Source organism: Brachycentrus maculatus, unplaced genomic scaffold (genome assembly GCF_059751285.1).
Source record: "Brachycentrus maculatus isolate JH-2025_06_01 unplaced genomic scaffold, ASM5975128v1 h1tg000043l, whole genome shotgun sequence".
Lineage (NCBI taxonomy): Eukaryota > Metazoa > Arthropoda > Insecta > Trichoptera > Brachycentridae > Brachycentrus > Brachycentrus maculatus.
Window position 1 is genome coordinate 672,238 of NW_028280797.1, and position 27,116 is coordinate 699,353.

The 27,116-nt window shown below is 36.2% G+C and overlaps 2 protein-coding genes across 8 annotated transcripts in view; one reads left to right on the forward strand and one right to left on the reverse strand.

Annotated features, from left to right (window-relative positions):
- Nucleotides 1-1,937: 1,937 nt before the first annotated feature.
- parvin (beta-parvin) lies at nucleotides 1,938-15,560 on the reverse strand. 3 transcript variants are annotated; one of them, XM_088277494.1, is made up of 8 exons: nucleotides 15,499-15,560; nucleotides 13,760-13,937; nucleotides 12,319-12,408; nucleotides 10,242-10,513; nucleotides 9,619-9,809; nucleotides 6,890-7,004; nucleotides 5,123-5,366; nucleotides 1,938-4,196 (listed from the first exon to the last, which is right to left on the reverse strand). In XM_088277494.1, exons 2-8 carry the CDS (start codon nucleotides 13,875-13,877, stop codon nucleotides 4,123-4,125), a joined length of 1,104 nt encoding a protein of 367 aa, XP_088133620.1. In that variant the 5' UTR covers nucleotides 13,878-13,937; nucleotides 15,499-15,560; the 3' UTR covers nucleotides 1,938-4,122. The 3 variants fall into 3 exon arrangements, with proteins under 3 accessions (XP_088133620.1, XP_088133619.1, XP_088133618.1); XM_088277493.1 differs by having other exon boundaries at nucleotides 15,231-15,550; XM_088277492.1 differs by lacking the exon at nucleotides 15,499-15,560 and having other exon boundaries at nucleotides 13,760-14,017.
- ATP7 (copper-transporting ATPase 1) overlaps nucleotides 15,330-27,116 on the forward strand; it is a 62,420-nt gene continuing 50,633 nt past the window's right edge. The window contains exons 1-2 of one of the 5 annotated variants that reach the window (XM_088277473.1): nucleotides 15,330-15,426; nucleotides 18,326-18,368. In XM_088277473.1, the coding sequence (XP_088133599.1) occupies nucleotides 18,340-18,368 (29 nt within the window). In that variant the 5' untranslated portion in view covers nucleotides 15,330-15,426; nucleotides 18,326-18,339. Of the gene's footprint in view, nucleotides 15,427-18,325; nucleotides 18,369-23,294; nucleotides 23,601-26,002; nucleotides 26,196-27,116 lie in introns of those variants that run through there. The other 4 variants (XM_088277472.1, XM_088277470.1, XM_088277471.1 and 1 more) reach the window with 4 other exon arrangements.

Consider the following 27,116-nt stretch of genomic DNA (forward strand, 5'->3'; position numbering starts at 1 on the left):
AATCAAAAATTGACAATTTTCAGTTGTGTATGTTTTCCGAATGCCCAGAAAATGTACTATATCCCAGCAAAAGAGGCATATTTTTAACTTAATATTTACCCGCTACAGGGCAGAAAGTGTTGTTTTTGCATTTTGAACAAAAGGTATTGTTTAATTATTTTTTTAAATAAACTTAATATTTTTAAATGGAGAAAAAACCTTAAGGTTTTACCTAAAAAGATCTGTTGAACAGTAAAAAGTTTAATAAGTGGCTTGGTATTTATTTTTAATACATTGTATTATATTTTTAAACTTTAAAAACGTTCTCCTGAAAAATCAAGTTTTTTGATTTATGACGTTCTTGAAAGGAGTGAGCGACATATGAAAATTGTAAAAATTTAGGTTTTTTTTAAATCGATGTAATTCAAAATGATTGTATAATATAATATATAAATGAAAGTTTTAGTCAAGTTGTTTTTATTAATTAACCTTGCCTTCCACAAATCAACAGACACAGTGCTGTAAAACGACCACAGTTGAGATGGAAAGAATTATTTTATTATTCTTCTTTTACCATATCCGCTCCCTATGTGGAGCATGCGGAGTCCACAAACTGTCTCCAGGCTTTTCTGTCGGCCGCCAGCTTCCTCGCATCCTCCCAAGTCGGGTGACAGTCAAGAGCTGCCCATGAATTGTCAGCAGCGATAGAGAACCTGATGCCTTATAAAGGCAAGCTCGATGGCGGCTCTCAGGAGGCATGCGGAGTACATGGCCAAGCCAACTGAATCGCCTTTTCTTGACGACAGTTGTGACCAAGATTTGCTGCGTCCTACGCCTTATCTCTTCATTCCTCACAGAGTCAAACCACCGAATGGCTAAATTCTTCGCAGACACCTATTCTGGAAGCTAAGTACACGGGTTTGGGAGCGGGGAGGATTGGCCTATCGGTGCAATTGGTTTCCTAGTGGACCACTACACTAAAATTAGTTAGTTACTTATTATATTTATGATGCTGTTTGAGTCAAGTTGATACTGATTCTCATTCTTTTATGTACCGTAGAACGGGGCTACTTGAACTTTGATGCGTTACTTGAGCCCAGTACAAAAATATATTTAGATTGTGGTAAAAATTGTTAGTTTTAATTTGTACCAGAAGATGAAAACAATTGTCGTTTTCGAAACTAGTCGTAAATAAAAATAAAACTCGATAAAGTGGATTATTCAAGTGTTTAATTTTAATAAAATAATCATGTCATTCCACAGATTAATGCCGAATCAATAAATTATATAGATTGTGGTATCGATTGAAGTATGGTGACAATAAGTGTCACCTGTCAGGGAAACAATGAATCATGTCAATACGTTCATTATTGTAGACCAAATACAGATTTTTTTTTTTGTACTGGGCTCAAGTAACACATCAAAGTTCAAGTACCGTATGTAACAATTTAATTAATTAATCAAACCATATCCGCTCCCTAGGTGGAGCATATGGAGTCAACTGTCTCCAGGCTTTTCTGTCGGCTGCCAGCTCCCGTGCATCCTCCCAAGTAAGATCCGCGTCCCGAAGTTCTGACGAGAACTGCCGACGAATTGTCAGCAGTGGTCGGGAACCTGATGCCTTGTAAAAGAGGCAAGCTTGATGGCGGCTCTCGGGAGGCATGCGGAGTACATGGCCAAGCCAACTGAATCGCCTTTTCTTGACAACAGTTGTGACCAAGATTTGCTGCGTCCTACGCCTTATCTCTTCATTCCTCACAAAGTCAAGCCACCGCACGCCTAAAATTCTCCGCAGACACCTTTTCTCAAAGCTTAGTACACGGCTGCTCTGGACCCTTGTAAGGTGCCATGTTTCACAGCCGTATAAGGGAACAGGAGCCATGCAGGCGTTGTATAGGTGGCATTTGGTCTTCACACCGAGTATAACTTTTGTACCAGGTAAAAATAAATTTAAAAAATTAGAAAAAATATTAGTTTATTTGGTTTTAGTTAAAGACAATTTAAAAATATAAATACTTCACAAATCTATTCGATATATTCATTTCTCCCGAAGAACAAACTTAATCTAAATATAGACTTGGTTTAAAAACAAAACTATAAATTATAAAAATATTACACAGTTATTTTATCTCTTAGAGGCAGTTTAGTTAGTATTTAAGGCACAAATATGATAATTATATTATATTATATCGCTCACTCCTTTCAACAACGCCATATATCAAAAATCTGTATTTTTCAGGAGATCGTTTTTAAAGTTCAAAAATATAATAAAATATATTAAAAATAAATATCAAGCCACTTATTGAACTTTTTACTGTGCAACAGATATTTTTAGGTAAAACCTGAATGTTTTTTCTCCGTTTGAAAAATATTTAGTATATTTAAAAAAATAATTAAATAATACCTTTTCTTCAAAACGCAAAAACAACACTTTCTGCCCTGTAGCGGGTAAATATTAAGTTAAAAATATGCCGCTTTTTCTGGGATATAGTACATTTTCTAGGCATTCCGAAAACATGCACAACTGAAAATTGATGATTTTTTATATATGACGTTATTGAAAGGAGTGAGCAATATGTAGCATTTAAAGGAAAATATAGAGAAAAGTCATACATACACTTGAATCTGAGAAAAATCTACTTACATAATATGACAACTAAAAAAATATTATTTGTTTTAAGGATGTTTTTTTTTTGAGGTTTAATTTTAAACTAGCGACATTGTTTCTACAGACTGTCAATTTGACAGTTGACAGTTGATTTGTAGTCAGTACGTTTTGCCATTACACCATGAATAGACTGAATGACCATTATGCGCGTCGTAGGTTCAGTGAATGGGCCGAAAACAATATTCAGCTTGATCCTCTTTTTCAACGCAGAATTTTATTCACCGATGAGGCACATTTTTGAAATGGCCATATCAATAAGCGGAATTGCCAAATTCGGAGTGGAGAAAACCCAGAAGCCTTTGTCGGGACGTCCTTACATCCATTAAAAGTCACTCTTTGGTGTGCTTTATGGGCAGGTAGAATCATTGGCCCATATTTTTTTTAATATGACGCCGGCCAGAATGTTACGGTCGATGGAGAGCGCTACAGAACCATGAATACTGACTTCTTCATACCTCAGTTGAATGGCATCGATGTGACAGAGCCGAGGTTTCAACAAAATGGCGCAACATGCCACACGGCGGGTGTCACCATCAATTTACTGCGGGAAATTTGAATTTGTATACCTTTACAACAAAAAAAAACACCTATATTATACAGTGGAACCCCAGAAATCTAAACGAGATTTTGAAGAAAAACGTTTGTAGGAAAATTTTTTAAAAAAAACACGCAAAAACTGAAGAACACATTTATCATGACGTTATATTATTACATACAACCTAATTTTGTTTAAAAATGATTAAAAAGTTAATAAAGTATACAGAACTGTATCCGTAATGCTCCTCAAGTACTGTAATATTTGAAATGTAAAAAGTTGCAAATAATGTACATATCGCTCACTCCTTTCAAGAACGTCATAAATCAAAAAACTTGACTTTTCAGGAGAACGTTTTTAAAGTTTAAAAATACAACACAATGTATTAAAAATAAATATCAAGCTACTTATTGAACTTTTTACTATACAACAGATCTTTTTAGGTAAAACCTGAAGGTTTTTTCTCCATTTTGAAAAATATTTGGTATATTTAAAAAAATATTTAAACACTACCTTTTCTTCAAAATGCAAAAACAAAACTTTCTGCCCTGTAGCGGGTAAATATTAAGTTAAAAATATGCCTCTTTTGCTAGGATAAAGTACATTTTCTGGGCATTCCGAAAACATCCACAACTGAAAATTGACGATTTTTGATTTATGACGTTCTTAAAAGGAGCGAGCGATATGACTTAAAAGAAACAACATCATATAGTACTTCATTTACATTACTAATTTCTCGGCTAATCCAGACTTTTCCAAATCCGAACAGGCCACGGCCCCAATTAGTTAGGATTTCCGGAGTTCCACTGTTTGATATAGCTCTGGCAAATAAGTAAGATTCTGTACACGCATATATATGGACGTGTTAGTGTGTTAGGCCACTAACACCGACGCGAAGGCAGTGGTGATGGCACGTGGTGAGGGACTGGTCACCTGGAGATTACAAGTTCTTGTACTTTGTGAAGAGGTTGTACAGGACGCGAAGGGTTGACTTCAAGTCCAAGTTGACAATGTCTGAAAGAATACGCAAACCTTCATTACGAGTTCAAATAGGTATGAGGAATATGGTGTGTAAAGGTGGTGAGTCCGCCTCCGTAGTGTAATGGTCAGCACGCTCGGCTACCGTTCTGGAGGTCCCGGGTTCGATTCCCAAGGGGGGTAAAATAAATATAAGTGATTTTTTCACTGTCATATTTATTCAATATTACCCTGGACTGGTACCTGAAGCGGAGGGCTGATCACCTTTCCTTCATGTGTAAACCATCAAGATGATACTGCGTTTATATGACGCAGTGCCCTATGCACCATTGGGGTGCGGATAAGGGTTTTATTATTATTAAAGGTGGAGACTGACCAGAGAATTTCGTCGTAACATAACGTCGTAACATCGCTTGCGACGAGCATCTCAAACTATGGATGGAGCGCTCGGCTCGGTGTACTGACTGCCTGAATGCTCGCATCGTAACGTGTTACGTTGCGACCAAATGTGGAGGTCAGTCTCCACCTTAAGATAAGGGGAAATGAGGAATATGGCATGTAAGATAAGGGGGATACGAAGAGTGTGACATGTAAAATAGGGGGTATACATGCCTCCGAATCCGGTTCAGGTTTTATCCTTCACCGTGATTCAGTAACCCAAATTTTTTCCCTTTGCTCCGTAGTACTATTTGCTGAGCCGCTAAGAGTGTAATGGAGACAATACTAGAGTCCTTTGCTCTGTAGTACTATTCGCTAAGCCAATAATAGTGTAATGGGGAAAATACTAGCGTCCTTTGCTAAGCCGCTAAGAGTGTAATGGGGACAATACTAGCGTCTTTTGCTCCGCAGTACTATTCGCTAAGCCGCTAAGAGTGTAATGGGGACAATACTAGCGACCTTTGCTCCGTGGTACTATTCGCTAGCCCGCCAAGAGTGCAACGTGGAAATAAACCCATGTTTACCTTCCGGCCTGGCCTTGGGCCTGGCCAGCCCCACGTCCTCCATGAGCGCAAAGGCCAGCGCCACGTTGTGCACCTTCTGCGCCGAGTCCTGCGGCGTCAGGTGGAACTCGTGCAGCGGCAGGAAGAAGCCCTCCAGCAGCCCGAGCAGCAGGCACAGCTGCACGCCGTCGTGGAACTGCGTCTCCAGGTCCGTGATCTCCAGGTTCAGCTTGCCGAGGTGCTTGTTCACAAAGGTCACCAGCGACTGGAACATAGTGCAGTCCGTCATCAATGCTGTCCATTTCCAGGGGAGTCAAAAAAATTAAATGGATTATTTTATTCATTAATTAATTTATTTATTTATTTTTATATTTGTCCGCCTCTGTAGTGTAATGGTAGATCTGTAATGGTCAGCACGCTCGGCTACCGTTCTGGAGGTCCCGGGTTCGATATCCAAGGGGGGTAAAATAAATTTAAGTGATTTTTTCACTGTCATATTTATTCAATATTACCCTGGACTGGGTACCTGAAGTGGAGGGCTGATCACCTTTCCTTCATGTGTAAACCATCCAGATAACACTGCGTTTATATGACGCAGTGCCCTATGCACCATTGGGGTGCGGATAAGGGTTTTATTATTATTATTTATTTATTTAAACTTCATGTACAGAAAGGAAATAAGTACAGTGGCGGGCTTTTTACTAACTAAATAAATAACCATCAGGTATCCTATACATAAGGGAAAAATATCTTAACATAAAACCCCTACATGTTAGACATCACGCCTATCAAACAGGTAAGTCTACGGAATCCGCTCTGCTCGAATTGACAGACAGGCTGGAGAAAGCCATAGAGGACAAGGAAATTGCCCTATGTGCATTCTTAGATATTGAGGGAGCTTTTGGTAACACCTCAACGGAAGTCATACTGAAAAGCGTGACTGAAAAGAAACATTGACCAAACGATACTTAACTGGATCGAGGCGATGCTTTCAAATAGAATTGTCAAGACAACACTCTCAGACAAAACTTTAGCTGCTCGAATAGCGAGAAGATGCCCACAAGGAGAGGTATTGTCACCTCTGTTATGGTCCATCGTAGTCGACAGCCTTTTGTGCAAGTTAAACAATGCCTTCTTTAACACACAAGGCTATGCTGTGGATGATCTGGTGATACGGTAAAAATATGCCGCTTTTGCTTGGATATATGTAGTACATTTTCTGGGCATTCCGAAAACACGCATAGCTGAAAATGGACGATTTTTGATTTATGACATTGTTGAAAGGAGTGAGCGATATATATTATTATATTGCTCATTTGCAGTAAAGTACAGATTTCGTGTACAGACTTGGTCCACTCCATTTTTCTCTATACTGCTGAAATATGGACCATAAAAGCAGCAGAAAGGAGAAAAATTGTGGTGCTGGAGGCGTATGCTTCGAATCCCATGGACAGCTAGACGCACCAACGAGTCCATTCGCCAGGAACTACACTCGGATGGCTTGACTTTGGTCAATATCTGTACATGACGGATTCTCTAATTCTTTGGACACGTTGCGCGTGGCAACGAGGATAGCCTGGATCGACTAGTTGTGATGGGTAGCCTGGAGGGGAAGAGAGGGAGAGGAAGATCCCCACACGATGGACCGATGGAGTTAAGGTGGTTGGAGTGCTACGTGCAGCGCAGTCAAGGGATAGCTGGAAAAGGGTCATTGCTTCCGCAAGGGTCACAACCCTCAGTAATGGGGAATAAGACGGAGAAGAAAACAGATACAAAAGTGATGTTCACCTTTTTGACGATCTGCAGTTTCTCCGGAGCTTGCCCGAGGAGAGAGTCGAATGCGTCTCGTTCGCATCGCATTCCCAGTTCATCGTAGGTGGACGTTATGTCTTCCTGGACAGTCCTGCGGGGAAACATTCAACAAAATAGTCAGGAAGAAGAGGGACAACTGTTCCTCGAAATCACATTGAAGGATGTATTTCTCAACCTTTGACGATAAATTGTCACTCGCAGCGCATATCAGTGAGATGGTAAACAAAACTTCTAAGACTCTTGGTTTTGTGATTAGGGTTACAAGGGATTTCAAATCTATTTATTTATTGATTTGACGTTTAATTTGTAGAACTCCATTTTAATTTATGTATTAATTTTAAATCAAACACAGATGTTTTGAGTCTACTAAGTTGTATTTTATTAACAAAAACACATAAAAAATTATATTGTGACAATTATTTCGCCTTGTTAGGGCATTATCAAACGAATGTGAAGATCAAATGGACTACGGTCCTTATGTAGCTATACAATTCTAAGTGACAGTTTTAACACGTGCAGCAATAATTTATGGGAGACAACAGTAGCTAATGGGGGATGTAGGTATCTTCACATTCGTTTGATAATGCCCTAACAAGGCGAAACAATTGTCACAATATAATTTTTTATGTGTTTTTGTTAATAAAATACAACTTAGTAGACTCGAAAAATCTGTGTTTGATTTAAAATTAATTCATAGATTTCAAATCTATTAATGCATTGAAGTCCCTGTATGTTGCCCTAATTAGGAGTCAGTTGGAATACGGCTCCACAGTCTGGTCTCCTCATTATGCTGTAACACGCTGACAGCGTAGAGAGAGAACTACACAACTTCCTTAGATACATTAATTTTAAAGTAAATATACCCATTGTGTTTTGTCCGCCTCAGTAGTGCAATGGTCAGCATGCTCGGCTACCGTTCTGGAGGTCCCGGGTTCGATTCCCAGGGGGGGTCAATCAAGTAATTTTTTCACTGTAATATTTATTCAATATTACCCTGGACTGGTACCTGAAGTGGAGGGCTGATCACCTTTCCTTCATGTGTAAACGATCGAGATAACACTGCGTTTATACGAAGCAGTGCCCTATGCACCATTGGGGTGCATATAAGGGTTTTATTATTATTATTACCCATTGTTGAGTTAGATTATAATTGCATAATGAAACGGCTAAAATTAATAAATCTTCGTGATAGAAAGGTAATTACTGATTTGGTCCTGTTATATAAAATTCTTAACAGCCCTGATCTCCTAAATCAAATAAAGCTTAGCGTGCGTCCAAGAGGTACTAGGCAAAAATCTGTATTCCCAGTATTTGTACATAACGCAAACAATGCCATGTTCTCTCCCATTCCGCGGCTTCACATGTTAGCCAATGCTTTTGAATGTATAGCTTTATTTAATATATTGTTATCCACCTTGAAGTGTGTACTTTCTCAGCATTTCTTCTCCATGTTATAATGGATAAATGTAAACGTTGTGTTTCACTCTCTCTCGCTGCTCGCTGATAGTGTGCGAAGGAGACGTGTATTTACCAGTGCTTCCTATTTGTAATATTATTATTATTTTATGTTTATTAAGACATTTTGTTTCTCTATTAGTCGGGCGGCAGACTGTCAAGAGTATAATTAGGGTCCTTTTCCATACTGTTGGTAGAGAGCGGGAGACGCTTGCGAGCGTGCTATTTGCTTACTTTAGGTAGAGCGCGAGAGACGCCTGCAAACATTGTACAGATGGGAATTGGGTGTTGCGGCTACTTGTGATTAGTATACTGAGGGTCGGGCGGCAGACTGCCAGAGTATAATTAGGGTCCTTTTCCATACTGTCGGTAGAGAGCGGGAGACGCTTGCGAGCGTTCTATTTGCTTACTTTAGGTAGAGCGCGAGAGACGCCTGCAAACATTGTACAGATGGGAATTGGGTGTTGCGGCTACTTGTGATTAGTACACTGAGGGTCGGGCGGCAGACTGCCAGAGTATAATTAGGGTCCTTTTCCATACTGTCGGTAGAGAGCGGGAGACGCTTGCGAGCGTTCTATTTGCTTACTTTAGGTAGAGCGCGAGAGACGCCTGCAAACATTGTACAGATGGGAATTGGGTGTTGCGGCTACTTGTGATTAGTACACTGAGGGTCGGGCGGCAGACTGCCAGAGTATAATTAGGGTCCTTTTCCATACTGTCGGTAGAGAGCGGGAGACGCTTGCGAGCGTTCTATTTGCTTACTTTAGGTAGAGCGCGAGAGACGCCTGCAAACATTGTACAGATGGGAATTGGGTGTTGCGGCTACTTGTGATTAGTATACTGAGGGTCGGGCGGCAGACTGCCAGAGTGTAATTAGGGTCCCAGTTGATGAACAAAACCGCCCGACAACAATGTGTTAATATACGAAATGGAATAAGTCTGGGTAAATACCCAGACAGAGCCTGTCAAGTGGGCTGGTTAACTGATAACTTTACACACGTGTAACATTCACCATTCTACCCATTATTGACAACCACACTACTCACTAAATTCTAAATTCTTGAAAGTTCTATATATATGAACCAATTTAGAAACCTTGTTCTTGAATCACTAGAACTTCACTAGAGACATCTATTGGTGAGATAAAAAGAATCCGTTTGTTGAGCAGAAACTCTTATACATGACGAAGTTCTGTATATCCTTAAATGTACAAAAATTTCACATCCAAATTAAATTGGTATTTTTGTCACCTGTGCGAGAGCTGGTTGGAGGCGTCCTTCTTGACGACCACAACGGCCACGCTCACGTTCTCGGGCAGGCGCACGGGCGCGCGGAAGTGCCTGACGAGCGCCACCAGCAGGTGCAGGATGGAGACCAGGTTCTTGGAGTGCACCGAGTCCACGCTCCACTTCTGTACGGTCCAGCGCGGCTGGCCCAGGGCCTGGGGAGCACGAGGACAAAGTTTAATGTCTTGAATGGTCACCGCGGATGTCCGGCTATACCCGCGGATACAACTTGACTCACAGCATCAAAACTAACTAACCATCACGACGCTTCTCCGCAGGGTAGACAGAGAGCATAGAACGCCACACCACTCTGTGATGCGTGAGGTCACCAGCACTACGCGTACTGTATCTAACCTTAAACCCAAAATTCTAAAGAAGGATACCAAGCAGTTAACGGTTATCAAGACGCCAATCCCCCGCGCTTTGTACCTGTCCAAACGCAAAGTCCTGAGGAGTAACACCAAGCGGATGAGGATTATCAAGCCAGCCTACTGTCATGACGGCCAGCACCACGCTCTATATCTGCCCTTAAACCCAAAGTCCTGAGAGGAAACACCAAGCGGATGAGAATTATCAAGCCAGCCTACCGTGGTGATGGCGGCCAGCACGACGCCAAGCTTCTGGCGCTGCCCCTCCTCGGACTGCGTGACCTCGGGCACGTCCAGCTTACGGCCGCTGAGCGCCTCCAGGAGCCGCTGCAGCACCTGCCCGTCGTACAGGTCCTGCTCCAGGTCCCGCACAATGATGCGCTGCGGGGCCAGCTCGTCGTTCACCCACTCGGTGAGCACGCGGACCAGCTGGCGCAGGCCGGGGTCGTCCAGCGAGCGCGGCTGGATGATGGAGCGCTCCTCGTTGTCGTCTGCGATAACACACAACTTGATGAGGGTTCGGCGAGAGAGCAACAAAAAGCATCGTTGAACAACAAACTAGACAAAAATATAGAAATCTTCTAGTACACAATCATGATACACGATTTACACACAACGAAGGTTTGATAGTCCCAGGAATTAACAATAAATATGGGAGTGATTTGATTGCGCTATGTTTCAAAATTAAACCATATACATATAGAAGTTCCAAGAAGCACTAGAGACATCTATTGGTGAGATGAAAAGAAGCTTTTTACTGAGCAGAAACTCTTTTATTTAGTATGTGAGGTCCGAATCCTGGAATGTTTCAAAATTGGTTCATATGTATAAAACTTCCAAGAATTTGAGTAGTGTGGTTGTCAAGCATGTAGAATTGGTGAATATTACACGTGTGTAAAGTGATCACTTAAACAAAGGCTATGACGGTCGTAAAGTTTGAGATTCCCAAAATTAACAATAAATATGGGAGTCCAACACTGCAATATATTGTTCCGAACATTTTTAATTTTTTACCGACGGAGGTTAGAGGTCAAAATAAAATATGGAACAAAGGCAAAATAAAGGAATGGGTAAATGATCAAGAGTTTATTCTATGAAAATTGTAAAATGTTTATATTCTTAATTTTTCTCTCTTTTTTGTGCGTATATTAGGTTAAAATGGTTACAAACAATTAAAAATGTATTCAAAAAGAACTCCACGGACAAGACACACAAGGTTGCTTGGTGGGTCTCTGCAATTTAAAAAAAAATGTTTAAAATTGTTATTTAAATAAATGTAAATAATTTATGTTATGTTAAAAAAAAGATATGACCATTTCAAATTGATCTAAAAGTGAAGATGGAAGCATAGCTTCCGAAACTAGTCATCATAATACATTAAACTCAAGTGGTAAAAAAACAAATGTTTTTCTTTTACAATTTCAACAATAAACCTATTGTGTAATGTGACCAAAGGTGGGGACTGACTGCAGTGATTTCGGTACTCTTAACCTTTTAACCGCGTTAACTTTGTTCCTAAGAGACGCCCGTGCGCGGCGGTATTTTGCCCTTTTTTGAATGATTACTTTTATCATGTATTTAGTTAAGAAACGATTTATTTTCCTAAACAAAAACGTTCAATGGGATTCATTGTGCCTTTTTGGTACTCTATAATACACTCGTGTCACATTATTCTTGAAATATATAGTAATATAAACAAATAAGATCGTAACATAAATAAATCAAAGCACGCAGTGTGTCACTCTTACCCACTGGCGATGCGTAGCGTCGAGAGTGAGACAGATATAGGGCATGATTATGGCGCGGACTAATTACCGACCTCGAAAAAAATCAGGGATCTGTTCTTTAATTTATCCTTGTGATGTTACAAATTATTAGTCAGATATTTCAGCAGATGTCATAAGGCCAAGGATTTACGTATTATTTTATCATAAATTCCACACTATGAAAAAATCCCTCCAAGTTGAACTGAGGTTCGAAACTTGGAGCAAAGTAAAAACACATACGGTTATGTCAGCCGCGTATGGGGCATGCTTTATGAAAACACATACGGTTATGCGAGCCGTGTGGATCCGGTTAAGGTGGAGACTGACCGGATCTTTTCGTCGTAACATAACGTCGTAACATCGCTGGCGGCGAGCATCAGCGAGCATCCCAAACTATGGATGGAGCGCTCGGCTCCGTGTACTGACTGCCTGAATGCTCGCAACGTAACGTGTTACGCTACGCCGAAATGTTCCGGTCAGTCTTCGCCCTTATAGAGATAAAATAAACATTAATAAAAGGTCGTACTTACTCAATGCATAATCCTCGGGGGGTATTTCGGGAGCAGTGGGATTTCCCGGAGAGTCTATGGCATATTTTCCCTCCGCCTGGATTTCTTGCACTGAAAAATAACACAAACATATAAATAAAAATGACATTTTAACTCCATCACACAATAGTGCATATGTGTCGCCCACTTTTAAACTCCCCCAGATCCAATTTTATAAGATTTTAAAATAAATATTCTATAGGAATGCCAATTGTGAGTTTTATTGTTTAAAATATTTATACACTTGAAAACCCTGCTAAAAAAATACTTAAAAACAGCGTTGTATTTCAAATTCCCCTGTATTCATGGAACTTGCCTTCTGACCCATATCGGCCAATCAGAGAGCGGGGATAGGTCAAAAATTAAAATGACGTCATCATCGGTTTGTGTCTCATTGTATTTTTTAATACTGAAAAAAATTCCAAATAAATGCGAAAATCCTCTACTTCATAATATGTTTTCTAAAGACAGACAAATCTTTTAAACTTAAATATTACCCGGAGAATTTTGCATTTTTTGAAAAATCGGCTTACATGGATCTGGCGGATTTTGAAATTAGGCGACACATATCGCTCACTCCTTTCAAGAACGTCATAAATAAAAAATCGTCAATTTTCAGTTGAGCATATTTTCGGAATGCCCAGAAAATGTACTATATCCCAGAAAAAGAGGCATATTTTTAACTTAATATTTACCAGCTACATGACAGAAAGTGATGTTTTTGCATTTTGAAGAAAATGTATTGTTTAATTATTTTTTGAAATAAAGTAAATATTTTTCAAATGGAGAAAAAATCTTCAGGTTTTACCTAAAAAGATCTGTTGCGTTGTAAAAAGTTCAATAAGTGGCTAGATATTTATTTTTAAAACATTGTATTATATTTTTAAACTTTAAAAACGTTCTCCTGGAAAAACAAGTTTTTTGATTTATGACGTTCTTGAAAGGAGTGAGCGATATGTATATCAACACTAAGGGCGTTTGTGCACTCTACGGAATTTTACCGTCACGGCACTTCAGTTAATGTGATAAAACAATGATTGGCTTGGATTGGCTTGTGCTTTTGTCCATCTTTCTTTTTGAAATATAAGTATTGTGAAGTATTGTGCATAATTATTTATTTTGCCTTACAAACTCGAAAAAATACACCAAAAAAAATATGAGAGAACTCCATTTGTCCCACTCAATGATGGAAGAATGAATATCAGAGGTCAGAAATAATTTACAGGCAAATCAAAAACAATTTTCAGCGAATGTATTCATTTTCACGATTTATGTTTTGAATAAAAATACGACGATGTAATTTCTGAAGAGGGATGATCGCATGTGTATTGATAGAAAAAACCTGTGTTTTTTGCGTAGGAGTCGGATGTATTTAAACCCTAGGTTAAATAACTCCTTAGACGGAAGCAGCAGGTTAACATACCTTCCTTTATGCGTTTTTTCCTTCCCAGAGTTCCGATTTTGTCCCAGAACGATTCTTCCTTGTCGTCTTTCTTCGCGGACACGGGTGTCTTGGGAGATTTGGGGCGCGGAGTCGTCATGTTGATGGAATATCTACCAGATGACGGGCGTGCACTTCACTTCTAATTATTCGCTATTTCCTAAACAGTAAATTACGTCACAAAACGCCCACAAAACAAACTCGCTAGTTAGCAGTCGCTATTTTTGACATTTCAATAGTGTTGCAATATGAAGAGATTTTTTGTTGCTAACTTTGCGCATATAAAGTGTGACGTATAAAAACACAGTTTATTTTTTCCCCCAAATCGATTTTTTACTCTTGTTTGATATGCATATGTATTTATAAATATTAAAAAAAAAATATTTGTCAAACTTTCATTTTCTAACAAAATTCAGAAATTCATAAGTGAAATATGTCTAAAAAAAGATTTCTGTGAAAACAAAAACTTAGAATGATAATTTTTATGCAAATTATTAACAGAGTTAAAAGAACGCTGATGGCGTTTTTAAGAGGTTAAATTATTTTTTATTCGAACCCAAAAACATTTAAATACAAGTTTTAGAATAAACATAACAAGGTCTCAAGGTTTAGGGAGTATAGATGTTAACTGTATAAAGTAACACAACAACGAGCCAAATCGATAGTTCATAATAAAAAATCACCCAGCCCTGCTTCTTACAATTGCAGAAGGCATGTACGAAGGCACAAACTACAGAGGACGACCCCGCTTAATCTAAATAGACCCCAACATGTGCTGAGGCGAGTACACCGAATTGAGAAGACAAGCGGAGGATAAAGCGGAGTAAAGTGTGACCATGAAAAAAGCAAACCGATCATCACAAAGATTGTAACCTAGGAAGAAGATAACAAGATCGTGTTAAATTTACTAGTTGGGATGTACGTTTACCAATCAGTGCGATAATGTTACATGATTTTAAGCAATTAAAATTTTCGTTGTAACTTTTACTCGTGTTCATAACATTTTGAGTATGAATTGAAAGGTAATATATCCAAAATAAAACAAGGTTTGTTGGATTGAATTCTACATTTTTTGTATATGTTAATACGTGACGCGTTTCGTCTTCTTAGGACATTATAAAACACTCATCAAGTATTTTATCATGTCCTAAGAAGACGAAATGCGTCACGTATTAACATATAAAAAATGTAGAATTCAATCCAACAAACCTTGTTTTATTTTGGATATATTACCCAACAATTCAATATGGAATTCTACTAATTGTCTGCAGTTACAATAAATATTTTGAGTATGTCTAAATCATTGTTTCACTCTTCTTGTCTATCAAGTTTTCTATTGAGTAATATCAAATGATGATTCAAAGGTATTATGCATATCCCAAAACACAGTCAAACATCTAGATATAATATATATGTACTAGTCCTTGATAAATATTACTTAGAGGTTACCTACCCTTTTACAATACTTTCATATTAAGAATAAACTTTATTTAGAATAGCAACACTATCTTATCAATGTTTTTCAAAACTTTTGTCTCGCGCCTTGTAACACAGTGTATTTTTGACAGCTGCGGGACATTTGAGATAAGTAAAATTAAAACTAAAATGTCACATCGGGTATAGTGAAACTCTTCAAAATACATCACTTAGTAAGTTAAATATAAACATGTAGCCTTAAAACCGTTTTCAGCATGCATTATTGCGAATATAATGACACATACTTTAACCTAGATTTATATTTGTTTTACTGGCCCTTTGGCGCACTCGAACAATGACTTCTCGTGCATTTTTTTCTTATTATAGATAATATTATATACCATTGTTCCCAATGTGTCATTTGATCGTTCAAAGTTTGAAGTGAACAATACAATATGTTGTGTTTACATACATAACTATGCTATGTGTATGTGTTTTAACCCTTCCTTTTCGGTGATGTGTAACTACCACACATTTATTTAAACTTTATGTATAGAAAAGAAGTAATTTGCGGGCTTATTCACAACATTTTGAGTGTGTCCAAATACCTGTTCACAAATCTGGACTATCTCCAATTATAGGAGTTAATTTTCATATTATTTTTTGACATCTCATCAAAGATGAAGAAGAATATGGAAAATGGAATATCATCTCACCAATAGATGTCTCTAGTGAAGTTCTAGTGATCCAAGAACAATGTTTCTGAATTGGTTCATTTATATAGAACTTCCAAGAATTTGAGTAGTGTGGTTGTCAATAATGGGTAGAGTTGGTGAATGTTACACGTGTGAAAAGTGATCACTTAAACCAGCCTATGACGGTCGTCAGCCCCGTAAATGCCCAGACTTCCATATTCTTCTTCATCTTTGATGAGATGTCAAAAGATAATATGAAAATAACTCCCGTAATTGGAGATAATCCAGATTTTGTGAACAGGTACTTGGACACACTCAAAATGTTGCTTTATATATTAATGATATAGAGAATATGGTAAAATAAATCCTGAGTGGAGAAACCGACTCAAAATGTTGTGAATGTCTACACGTGTGTAAAGTAATCACTTAAACCAGCCTATGACGGTCGTCAGCCCCGTAAATGCCCAGACTTCCAATTTCTTCTTCAATTTTGATGCTATGTCAAAAAAAAAACAATACATTGTGTTTACATACATAACTATGCTATGTGTATCTGTTTTAACCCTTCCTTTTCGGTGATGTGTAACTACTACACATTTTTTTTATTTTATTTATTAATTTAAACTTTATTTATTTAAAAACCGCCTCCGTAGTGTAATGGTCAGCACGCTCGGCTACCGTTCTGGAGGTCCCGGGTTCGATTCCCAAGGGGGGTAAAATAAATATAAGTGATTTTTTCACTGTAATATTTATTCAATACTACCCTGGACTGGTACCTGAAGCGGAGGGCTGATCACCTTTCCTTCATGTGTAAACGATCAAGATAACACTGCGTTTATATGACGCAGTGCCCTATGCACCATTGGGGTGCGGATAAGGGTTTTCATTATTTTATTTTATTATTATTATGTACAAGGGAAAACGGAAGGCTGATCACCTTTCCTTCGTGTATTTAACGATAAAGATAACACTGCTTCTTTACGATGCAGTGCCCTATGCACCATTGGGTGCGGATAAGGGTTAAAAGAAGAAGAAGATTGACTACACAGCACCGAAACGCGTGGAAATTTTTGGCACAGTTAGGGAAGGGTTAAATGTATTACCATATTTATATGACAAAGTAAACATTCTGACATGGTTTGATTTACACAACAGTTGTTATTTTTATGCAGCAAAAAGTTTGCGAAAATATTTGCATACAGTAACGCGTGTTATTATAAACGAAATATTCATTATTTTGATTATGGCGTGTCTTATCCTTTCCGTTACGGTGCTAAAACAAAAACGGGCGTTCTGGTGTTGGGTAGTCACTACGCAATAAAGAATTAGCTATTTTAAATTTTTAAAAATACGGACATTCATAGCTAATCCCCTTAATTAATTATGATATAAATGAAGTAAATTATTATAATAATTTAGATTTATTTGCTGAAAACATAAAAAAACCATCTGGCAACGCTCACGGAATAAGCATACGTCCATTCTAGGTGCAAGCCCAAGAGCTACTGCCGACTGCTGCTAGCGAGGAAGACTGAGAACATTGAGCTTTGAGCTCCTCACGCTTGCACGGTGCAAGTATGCAAGAGTGAGATGCGAATATAGTGTTGCGCTTCTCGCGCACTCTTCACACGCCGTTTATACGCAAATTTGTTTCCGACATTCACAAAATACCTCCGACGTACCCGATGAATTTTGATTATTATTTATATTATTTTTAAGATGATAATAAGGAGGGCAAAGGAAAAAGGGAGTTTAGGGAAGGAGGTAGAGGGAGGAGGTTTGATGGATAGTTAGGATTCTAATGATAGATAGTAATGTCTCAGACGTTTCTTAAAAGTTATTAGAGAAGGTGCATTTGTTTACGCGGAGAGGTAATTCATTCCATAGTCTGGCCGCTTGGACAGAGAAGGAATTACTGAAATCCTTTGCCATTCTAGTCTATCATGGACCACCCTCTTCAGCTCCTCATACGTTGAATATATGCCATATCCTCGTACAAGTCACAAAGATATTCCCAGTGTGGTACATATATCGCTCACTTCTTTCAACAACGTCATATATAAAAAAAATTTGATTTTTCAGGAGATTGTTTTTAATGTTTAAAAATATAATACAATGTCTTAAAAATAAATATCAAGCCACTCATTGAACTTTTTACTGTCCAACAGATCATTTTAGGTAAAACCTGAAGGTTATTTCTCCATTTAAAAAATATATAGTATATTTAAAAAAATAATTAAACAATACCCTTCTTCAAAATACAAAAACAGCACTTTCTGCCCTGTAGCGAGTAAATATTAAGTTAAAAATATACTTTTGCTGGGATATAGTACATTTTCTGGGCATTCCGAAAACATACACAGCTGAAAATTGTCGATTTTTTATTTATGACGTTGAAAGGAGTGAGCGATATGTATTAATTTATTTTTCTTTCTAGAATTCTTTCCAACAATGGAGGAGTGTGACACACCATCCACTGCGTGAGTATATTACATGCATTTAAAAGTTCACAAAAACATTTTGCTTTCTCTACTCTTAACCCACGGTTGGTACACAGTCATTTCTATTTTCTAAATCACAAGAATGCTTTTATTTTCTGAATCCAATCATAGAAGGCTGTTGTGTACTTGATCATGGAACGTCATAAGACAGATCATATATGTATGACATAGAAGTCATACATATCCCCAAAAATTTGAGTGGTGTGGTTGTCAATCGTGGGTAGAATGGCGAATGCTACACGTCGCTCACTCCTTTCATGAACGTCATAAATCAAAAATCGTAAATTTTCAGTTGTGCGTGTTTTCGGAATGCCCAGAAAATGTACTATATCCCAGTAAAAGCGGCATATTTTTAACTTAATATTTACCCGCTACAGGACAGAAAATGTTGTTTTTGCATTTTGAAGAAAAGGTATATTTTTTCGAGAAATAAAAAGACTTTGTGTTTTTATCCACTCACATTTTTACTAACCAACTAGTTTCGGCAACAACCTGTTGCCCTCTTCAGGGTTTAATTTATTACTTCCATATTCTTCTTCATCTTTGATGAGATTTCAAAAAATAATATGAAAATAACTCCTGTAATTGGAGATAATCCAGATTTGTGAACAAGTATTTGGACACACTCAAAATGTTGTAAAATTATAAATTTAATTCTATTCTCTCTCTCTCTATCTCTCTGCCTACCCCTGTGGAAAGTGGCGTGATGGTTAGTTAGTTATTAATATATATATATTTCTTTTGAAATACCACAAATTCCTGTTTAATGCTCCCTTTGTTTGACAATCATGTAATATAAACATGAAGAGTCACCCATTGTCCCAGGAAGTAAGTTATTTTCCGTAATAATATTCATTGAAACCCGCTATGTGTTGATATTATCCAAATACAATCATCCTTTATGCTATGGATTTTTTCTCATTTTTTTAACCCTTTGACTGATGTGTTTTTATAAAGATTTTCAACATGAAATTCACAAAATGTGAAATAAATTACTGAGGATAATTTCATTAATTGATTCCGCAGTCACTTTGTGGTAAAATCTATCCAATTTTAATTTTAGTTTTACTTAATATTGCTATTTACTAAGTAAATTTTACAACTACTACTACTACTACCATCACGCCATTTCGCCGCAGGGGTAGGCAGAGAGGATGGAACGCCACACTCTTCTGTCCTGACATACACTCCTCGTCTGCTTCACATCCATACATCTATTCATACATGCCCTCCGATTACGCAGACCTTTGACACCGCCAGATTTTAGTTTCTGATTGATCTGATCGTGCCTTTTTTGGTCGTCCTCGTTCTGTTCTGCCACATATATTTTCTTAGTCATTCTCTCGCTATCCATTTGCTCCACATGTCCATACCACCGCAAAGAACTCTTCCTAATCTTTTCAATTATTCCTCGTTCAGCCTTACATTCCTTTCTTATATCTTCGTTTTTAAATCTGTCATACAATGATTTTTCCACACATTCGTCTGAGGGAGCGCATTTTAACAGCGTTCACTCTGCTTTCATCCTTCCTTTGCCAGTTCCATGTTTAACTAAGTAAATTTTAAATTTAAAATAACGAGTATATCACAGATTGTGGGCCAAAGGTGCTGTGAGCATTACCGAATGTGTCACAGATTATACGCCAAATGTGCGGTGAGCATTACCGAATGTGTCACACACTGTATGCCAAACGTGCAGTGGTCATTACCGAATGTGTCACAGACTGACATGCTATAAAGTGCGGCGGGCATTACTGAAAGTGTCACAGATTTTGCGCCAAACGTGCGGTGAGCATTACCGAATGTGCCACACACTGTGTGCCAAACGTGCAGTGGTCATTACCGAATGTGTCACAGACTGACGAGCTATAAACGTGCGGCGGGCATTACCGAAAGTGTCACACATTGTGTGCCAAATGTGCAGTGGTCATTACCGAAGATGTCACAGATTGTGTGCCAAATGTGCGGTGGTCATTACCGAATGTGTCACAGACTGACGTGCTATAAACGTGCGGCGGGCATCACCGTAAGTGTCACAGGTTGTGTGCCAAACATGCGGTGGTCATTACCGAATTCGTCACACATTGTGTGCCAAATGGGTGGTGGTCATTACCAAAGATGTCACTCACTGTGTGCCGAATGCTCATAAAGAGCTACGACCCATCAAGCAGTTGATATACATCAGATTAAATTTTGTTGCTATGAGGTTTGAAGTCTAATTTCTTCAGTTTATTGTCTTGTATACAAACTGTTGAGATAATATATTTTATCTTGTAATATCGTCACTATCAATAGTTTAAAAAATCTCTTTAAACCAGCTGATAACGCAGCTTTTGAAATCTAATTTTTAGCTAGAATTATTATCAATCCTTGACACATATTGCACTAATTAAAAAAAATAACTAGAATTACATAAAAACACATTACTTCTTGTGATAAACCTCTAGTGCAGACGTATTTAAGGTTATATTTCATAGATGGCAGTCAAGTCTCCTTTTGTATCTAAATATCGCATATGATTTAAAAAAATGCTTTATGGATTTTCAGTAATGGCATAATAGTGAACATTACACAAGTGAATTAAGTGATCACTTAAGCCAGCCAAATGCCAGGTCATAATTCAATTGTTTTCAAATTCCGTTTTATTGGTTTTAAACAACCTGAATTAATTTTTTTTTTACATATCGCTCACTCCTTTCAAGTACGTCATGAATAAAAAAACTTGATTTTTCAGGAGAACGGTTTTAAAGTTTAAACATATAATACAATGTATTAAAAATAAATATCAAGCCACTTATTAATTTTTTTTCTGTGCAACAGATCTTTTTAGGTAAAACCTGATTTTATTTTCTCTATTTCAAAAATATTTAGTATATTTAAAAAAAATAATTAAACAATACCTTTTCTTCAAAATGCGAAAACAACACTTTCTTCCCAGTAGCGGGTAAATATTAAGTTTAAAATATGCCGCTTTTGCGGGATATAGTACATTTTCTGGGCATCCTGAAAACAAACACAACTGAAAATTGACGATTTTTAATATATATGACGTTGTTGAAAGGAGTGAGCGATATAGTTACGACGTTTAAACATTTAAAACGTTTTATACCGCTTTTTCATACATAGTTATGACGAATAAACATTTAAAACCGCTTTTTCATACAAAATTACGACGATCAAACTTTTAAAGCCATTTTTTCATTATAGTAACGACGTTTTAAAACGCTTTTTCTTACAAAGTCACAAAGTTTTAAACCGCTTTTTCATACATAGTAACGACGTTTAAACATTGAAAACAGTTTTTTTTTCATATATTGTGACGACAATTAGTCTGGAAGTTTCATATGTAATTTAAATTAATTTATTCAATCAACACACACCAATGTCCTTCAACAATTTCAACGGTCAATTTTTTGTTGGTATTATAATTTACTTACACCGTTCTTCCTCCGAGCTATTGCTCAAGCTTAGTGTCTTGTACAATAACAATATCGTAAGATAGCGTTGGCTGTGTCGATTAAAAAAATCGAGTTATTTGATTAATCTATTCATTCGAATCATAAAGATGCGACTAATGAGTAATTGTGTCCGCCTCCGTAGTGTAATGGTCAGCACGCTCGGCTACCGTACTGGAGGTCCCGAGTTCGAATCCCAGGGGAGGGTCAAACAAATATGAGTGCTTTTTTTCACTCTTATATTTATTCGATATTACCTTGGACTGGTACCGGAAGCGGAGGGCTGATCACCTTTCTTTCGTGTGTTAACGATCAAGATAACACTGCGTTTATATGATGCAGTGCCCTATGCACCATTGGGGTGTGGATAAGGGTTTGAATGAATGTCGATAATTGTAACTTTTTTGTTTTTCGTTTATATTCTTTACTCTTTCTTGGTTTGTATTTCTTGTATGGAAGTGAAGCATGGAGTCGGCAAAAGATGGATGAAAGTAGACTGAATGCAGTCGGAATGCCATCTCTCAGTGTGGCAAAACCATGTATGGTAGATGTTCCAATGGTGATATAAGGAAAGGGTGCAAGGCTGAGATGAGCACTATCCATCAAAGGAAGAAATGTGTGTTGAGATTGTTTGGACATGTGGAACGAATGAGTGCAGTGAAACAAATTTATGAGTCAAGTATAGTCGAAAATAGGTGTCTGAGGAAGACCGGGGAAAACTTGCGATGATCAAATATTTCAAGTACTCGGGCGTGGTAAGTCCTGGAGTCAAAATAATTGGCGGGTATGTATGAGTAGCATGAATGAAAAAGAGGCTTTTTTGTAAAGACATTAGTATGGCGTTCTATTCTCTTTTCCTAGGTTTATTATCATTCATTTCATTGATTGACTTGGCAGTCACTTTGTGGTAAAATCTATCCATTTTTAATTTAAGTTTTACTTGGTAAATACCAATATTTCTTAAAATATACTATGACACGTTATTCGATGCATACCACATCTCATTTGACTCTTAAAATAACTCGGTTATTATCATTCGACTTTTAAAACGACTCGTTTATTATTATTTGACTTATTTGTAAAAAAAAAAATTTAGTTACGTAATTTCAAGTAGAAATCTGTTTTATCGGCTATTTTTTTCTTTGTTTGTAGGCAAGCTTCATTTATTTTACAACATATGGTAGTATAAGTATAGTTTTTTTATGAAGAAATAAGAAAGTTACCGCGTTTTTCACAGGACAGTTAGCTCGGGCGGGTGACACCCGCCATTGGACCTCAAAGGCTTAAAATGATTTGATCTTTGGACTCTTAAAATGACTCGGTTATTATCATTCGACTCTTAATAAGACTCGGTTATTATCATTCGACTCTCCAAGTCGCCCGATCACTCTCACCATTAGCTGAGATTCGACACTAAGCTAAACAAATCACGAAATCACCAGCCGAGCGCAGTCGAGTCGTGACGCCATCGCGGAGCGGTCGTGTGGCGCTCTCTACTGCCGGTACGCGCGTTCGACTCCCCGTCCGCGATCTCTCCCGATAACTTTCATCCTCTCTCTCTTTTCACTTTCATTTTTGACCGTGCGTCGTTATCGAGTGATCCCAATGTGTCCGTGTCTGACTTTAGCAGGAGAGTGTTACGAATGTGTTTTTATATAAGCTGTGTTTGATCAAAATTCCAGTGACGTATTTTTAATCATGTTAATTACATAAAAGTTTCAAGTTCAAACTAAGTGACAATAATTATACTCGTATGGTATTGTTAAACTGTGTTTTATATATATATATATATATATATATATATATATATATATATATATATATATATATATATATATATATATATATATATATATATATATATATATACATATATATATATATATATATATATATATATATATATATATATATATATATAATAATAATAATAACCATATCCGCTCCCTAGGTGGAGCATATGGAGTCCACAAACTGTCTCCAGGCTTTTCTGTCGGCTGCCAGCTCCCTTGCATCCTCCCAAGTCAGATCCGCGTCGATAGATATATATATATATATATATATATATATATATATATATATATATATATATATATATATATATATATATATATATATATATATATATATATATATATATATATATATATATATATATATATATATATATATATATATATATATATATATATATATATATATATATATATATATATATATATATATATATATATATATATATATATATATATATATATATATATATATATATATATATATATATATATATATATATATATATATATATATATATATATATATATATATATATATATATATATATATATATATATATATATATATATATATATATATATATATATATATATATATATATATATATATATATATATATATATATATATATATATATATATATATATATTTATATATATATATATATATATAAACTAACTAACTAACTAACCATCACGCCGCTTCTCCGCAGGGGTAGGCAGAGAGAATAGTGCGCCACACCACTCTGTCCTTGCAACCATTCTTCGCCTCTTCCACGTTCATGCATCTCCTCATACATACCCGCCGATTGTTACGACTCCTAACCTGACCACTTTCAAGTATTTGGCATACCTGATCGTGCCATGTTTTTCTCGGTCTTCCTCTGCTTCTTTTCCCACTAACATTCGCCTCATAAATTTGTTATATATATATATATATATATATATATATATATATATATATATATATATATGTATATATATATATATATATATATGTATATGTATATATATATATATATATATATATATATATATATATATATACATATACATATATATATATATATATATATATATATATATATATATATATATATATATATATATATATATATATATATATATATATATATATATATATAAATATAAACCTATCTAACTAAAAGTCACTCCGCGTAGGCAGAGAGAGTAGAGCGCCACACTAAATCTACCTTCGCAAACAGTCTACGTCTCTTTCCCATTCATGCATATCCTCGTTCAATATTCATTCAGTATTTGAAATACTCGATCATGCCAAGCTCTCCTTGGTCTTCCTTTGCTTCTATGTGAAATATAGAAATATATGAAATATAAAGATACATATATTGAATTGATTTATACATATTTTTATCTGTATATTGATTTTCTTATCGTTATCTATACTAGAGTAAGGATAATTCGTTATTGCCTATACTAATGAGGCATATCGAATCAAACGTAATAATTAAAAGCAGTAAAATTAATCGTTTTATATCATACTGATTTTTTTTTTATCATCAATTATTTCGAGACAAGTTTCTTATGTCAGCTGGAAAATCTGTATGTGAAAGAGATATGGAGATATCGCTCACTCCTCTCAAGAACGTCATAAATCAAAAATCCTCAATTTTCAGTTGTGCATGTTTTCAGAATGACCTGAAAATGAACTATATCCCAGCAAAAGAGGCATGTTTTTAACTTAATATTTACCCGGTACACGGCAGAATGTGTTGTTTTTGCATTTTGAAGAAAGGGTATTGTTTAATTATTTTTTAAAATATACTAAATATTTTTCAAATGGAGAAAAAACCTTCAGGTTTTACATAAAATGATCTGTTGCACAGTAAAAAGTTCAATACGTGGCTTGATATTTATTTTTAATACATTGTTTTATATTTTTAAACTTTAAAAAAAATCTCCTGAGAAATCAAGTTTTTATTTTATTTATGACGTTCTTGAAAGGAGTGAGCGATATGTACCTTAGCGCGAAATAAATAAAGAGTTATGTATCTTAGAAAGAAATATATACAGAGAAATGTACCTTAGTTTGAAAAATGTATCTTGTCTTGAAACAAATAAGTAGAGATGTATCTTAGCGCGATTTAAATAAAGAGAGATGTACCTTAGCTCGAAACAAATAAGCAGAGATGTACTCGTATCTTAGCGCGAAATAAACAAGGAGAGATGTACCTTAGTTTGCAAAATGTATCTTGTCTTGAAACAAATAAGTAGAGACGTATCTTAGCGCGAATTAAATGGTTACTTAGTTGGTTGTCAATCATGGATAGAATGACGAATGCTGCACGTGTATAGAGTGATCACTTTAACCAGCCTTTGACAGGTCATAAGCCCTGTAATTACCCAGACTTCCATATACTTCTTCATCCATCTTGAGACGTGAATTGATCATTCTAATGCTGTTTTTAGTGTGAACAATATACTGATTTTTTGTGTAATATGGCGTGCGTTTAGTTCGATATTATGAGTAAAAAAGTGAAATATCGGCTCTTGGAGGACTTCGATGCGGACCCAGTGTAAGTTTTGTTTATATTTTTTTTATTTATCCTGTATAAATGGACTGACGGTCCTTATATAGGCTATTAATCTTCACATTAGTTTGAAAATGCCATAACTAGGCGAAACAATTGTCACAAAATTGTTTTTTATGTGTTTTTTTTTAATAAAATACAACTTAGTAGACTCAAAAAACTCTGATTTAACCTCTAAGCTGCTCGATTTCGAGTATCAAACTTTCCGTCCCGTGCTGGATTATTTTACATTACAATATGTTTGACAAAAAAAACATATTTTTGCCTATTTTTTGTAGTGAAACTTTCGGATATCCATCATAGATGTTCACAGTACACAATGCACTTTACTTATTATATTTTTATGGTGTATTTACACAAAAATATTAACATTTACGGACTCGCGGCCTAAAGTATGGCGGCTGTATAGAAGATGCGGCTGTCGTATCTGCGGAGCACGAGCCGACCGGAAGTATTCACAATAAAGTTGACACTAAATTAAAATAATTTTGATATTTTATGACAGTAAATCAAAGAGAACTAATTCATCCATGGCTCGAACCAAATTTAAGTGCAAAAAATTATCCATAGGTGTTGATATAAGTACGTAAAGTTGAAAAACGACTATGCATGCGATCCGCAGTCAACGGTACTTCTATAAAAAACGACAATAGATGCGATCCGCAGCTTACGGGTTAATAATTAATATATGAATTACAATGGAGTTTTACAAATTAAACTCAAAATCTATAAATATACTTGAAATTTTTATTTGACTTGAATTTTTTTAAATAATAATTTTGTTGGATATATATTTTTTTTTCAAAATAACTTTAAGTATGGTTTTCTGTACTATTTTCACAGAGTTCTAAAGTTTAAACCTTCATATCTCCCTTAGTTCCCTACAGATTTCAATAAGAATGCTAC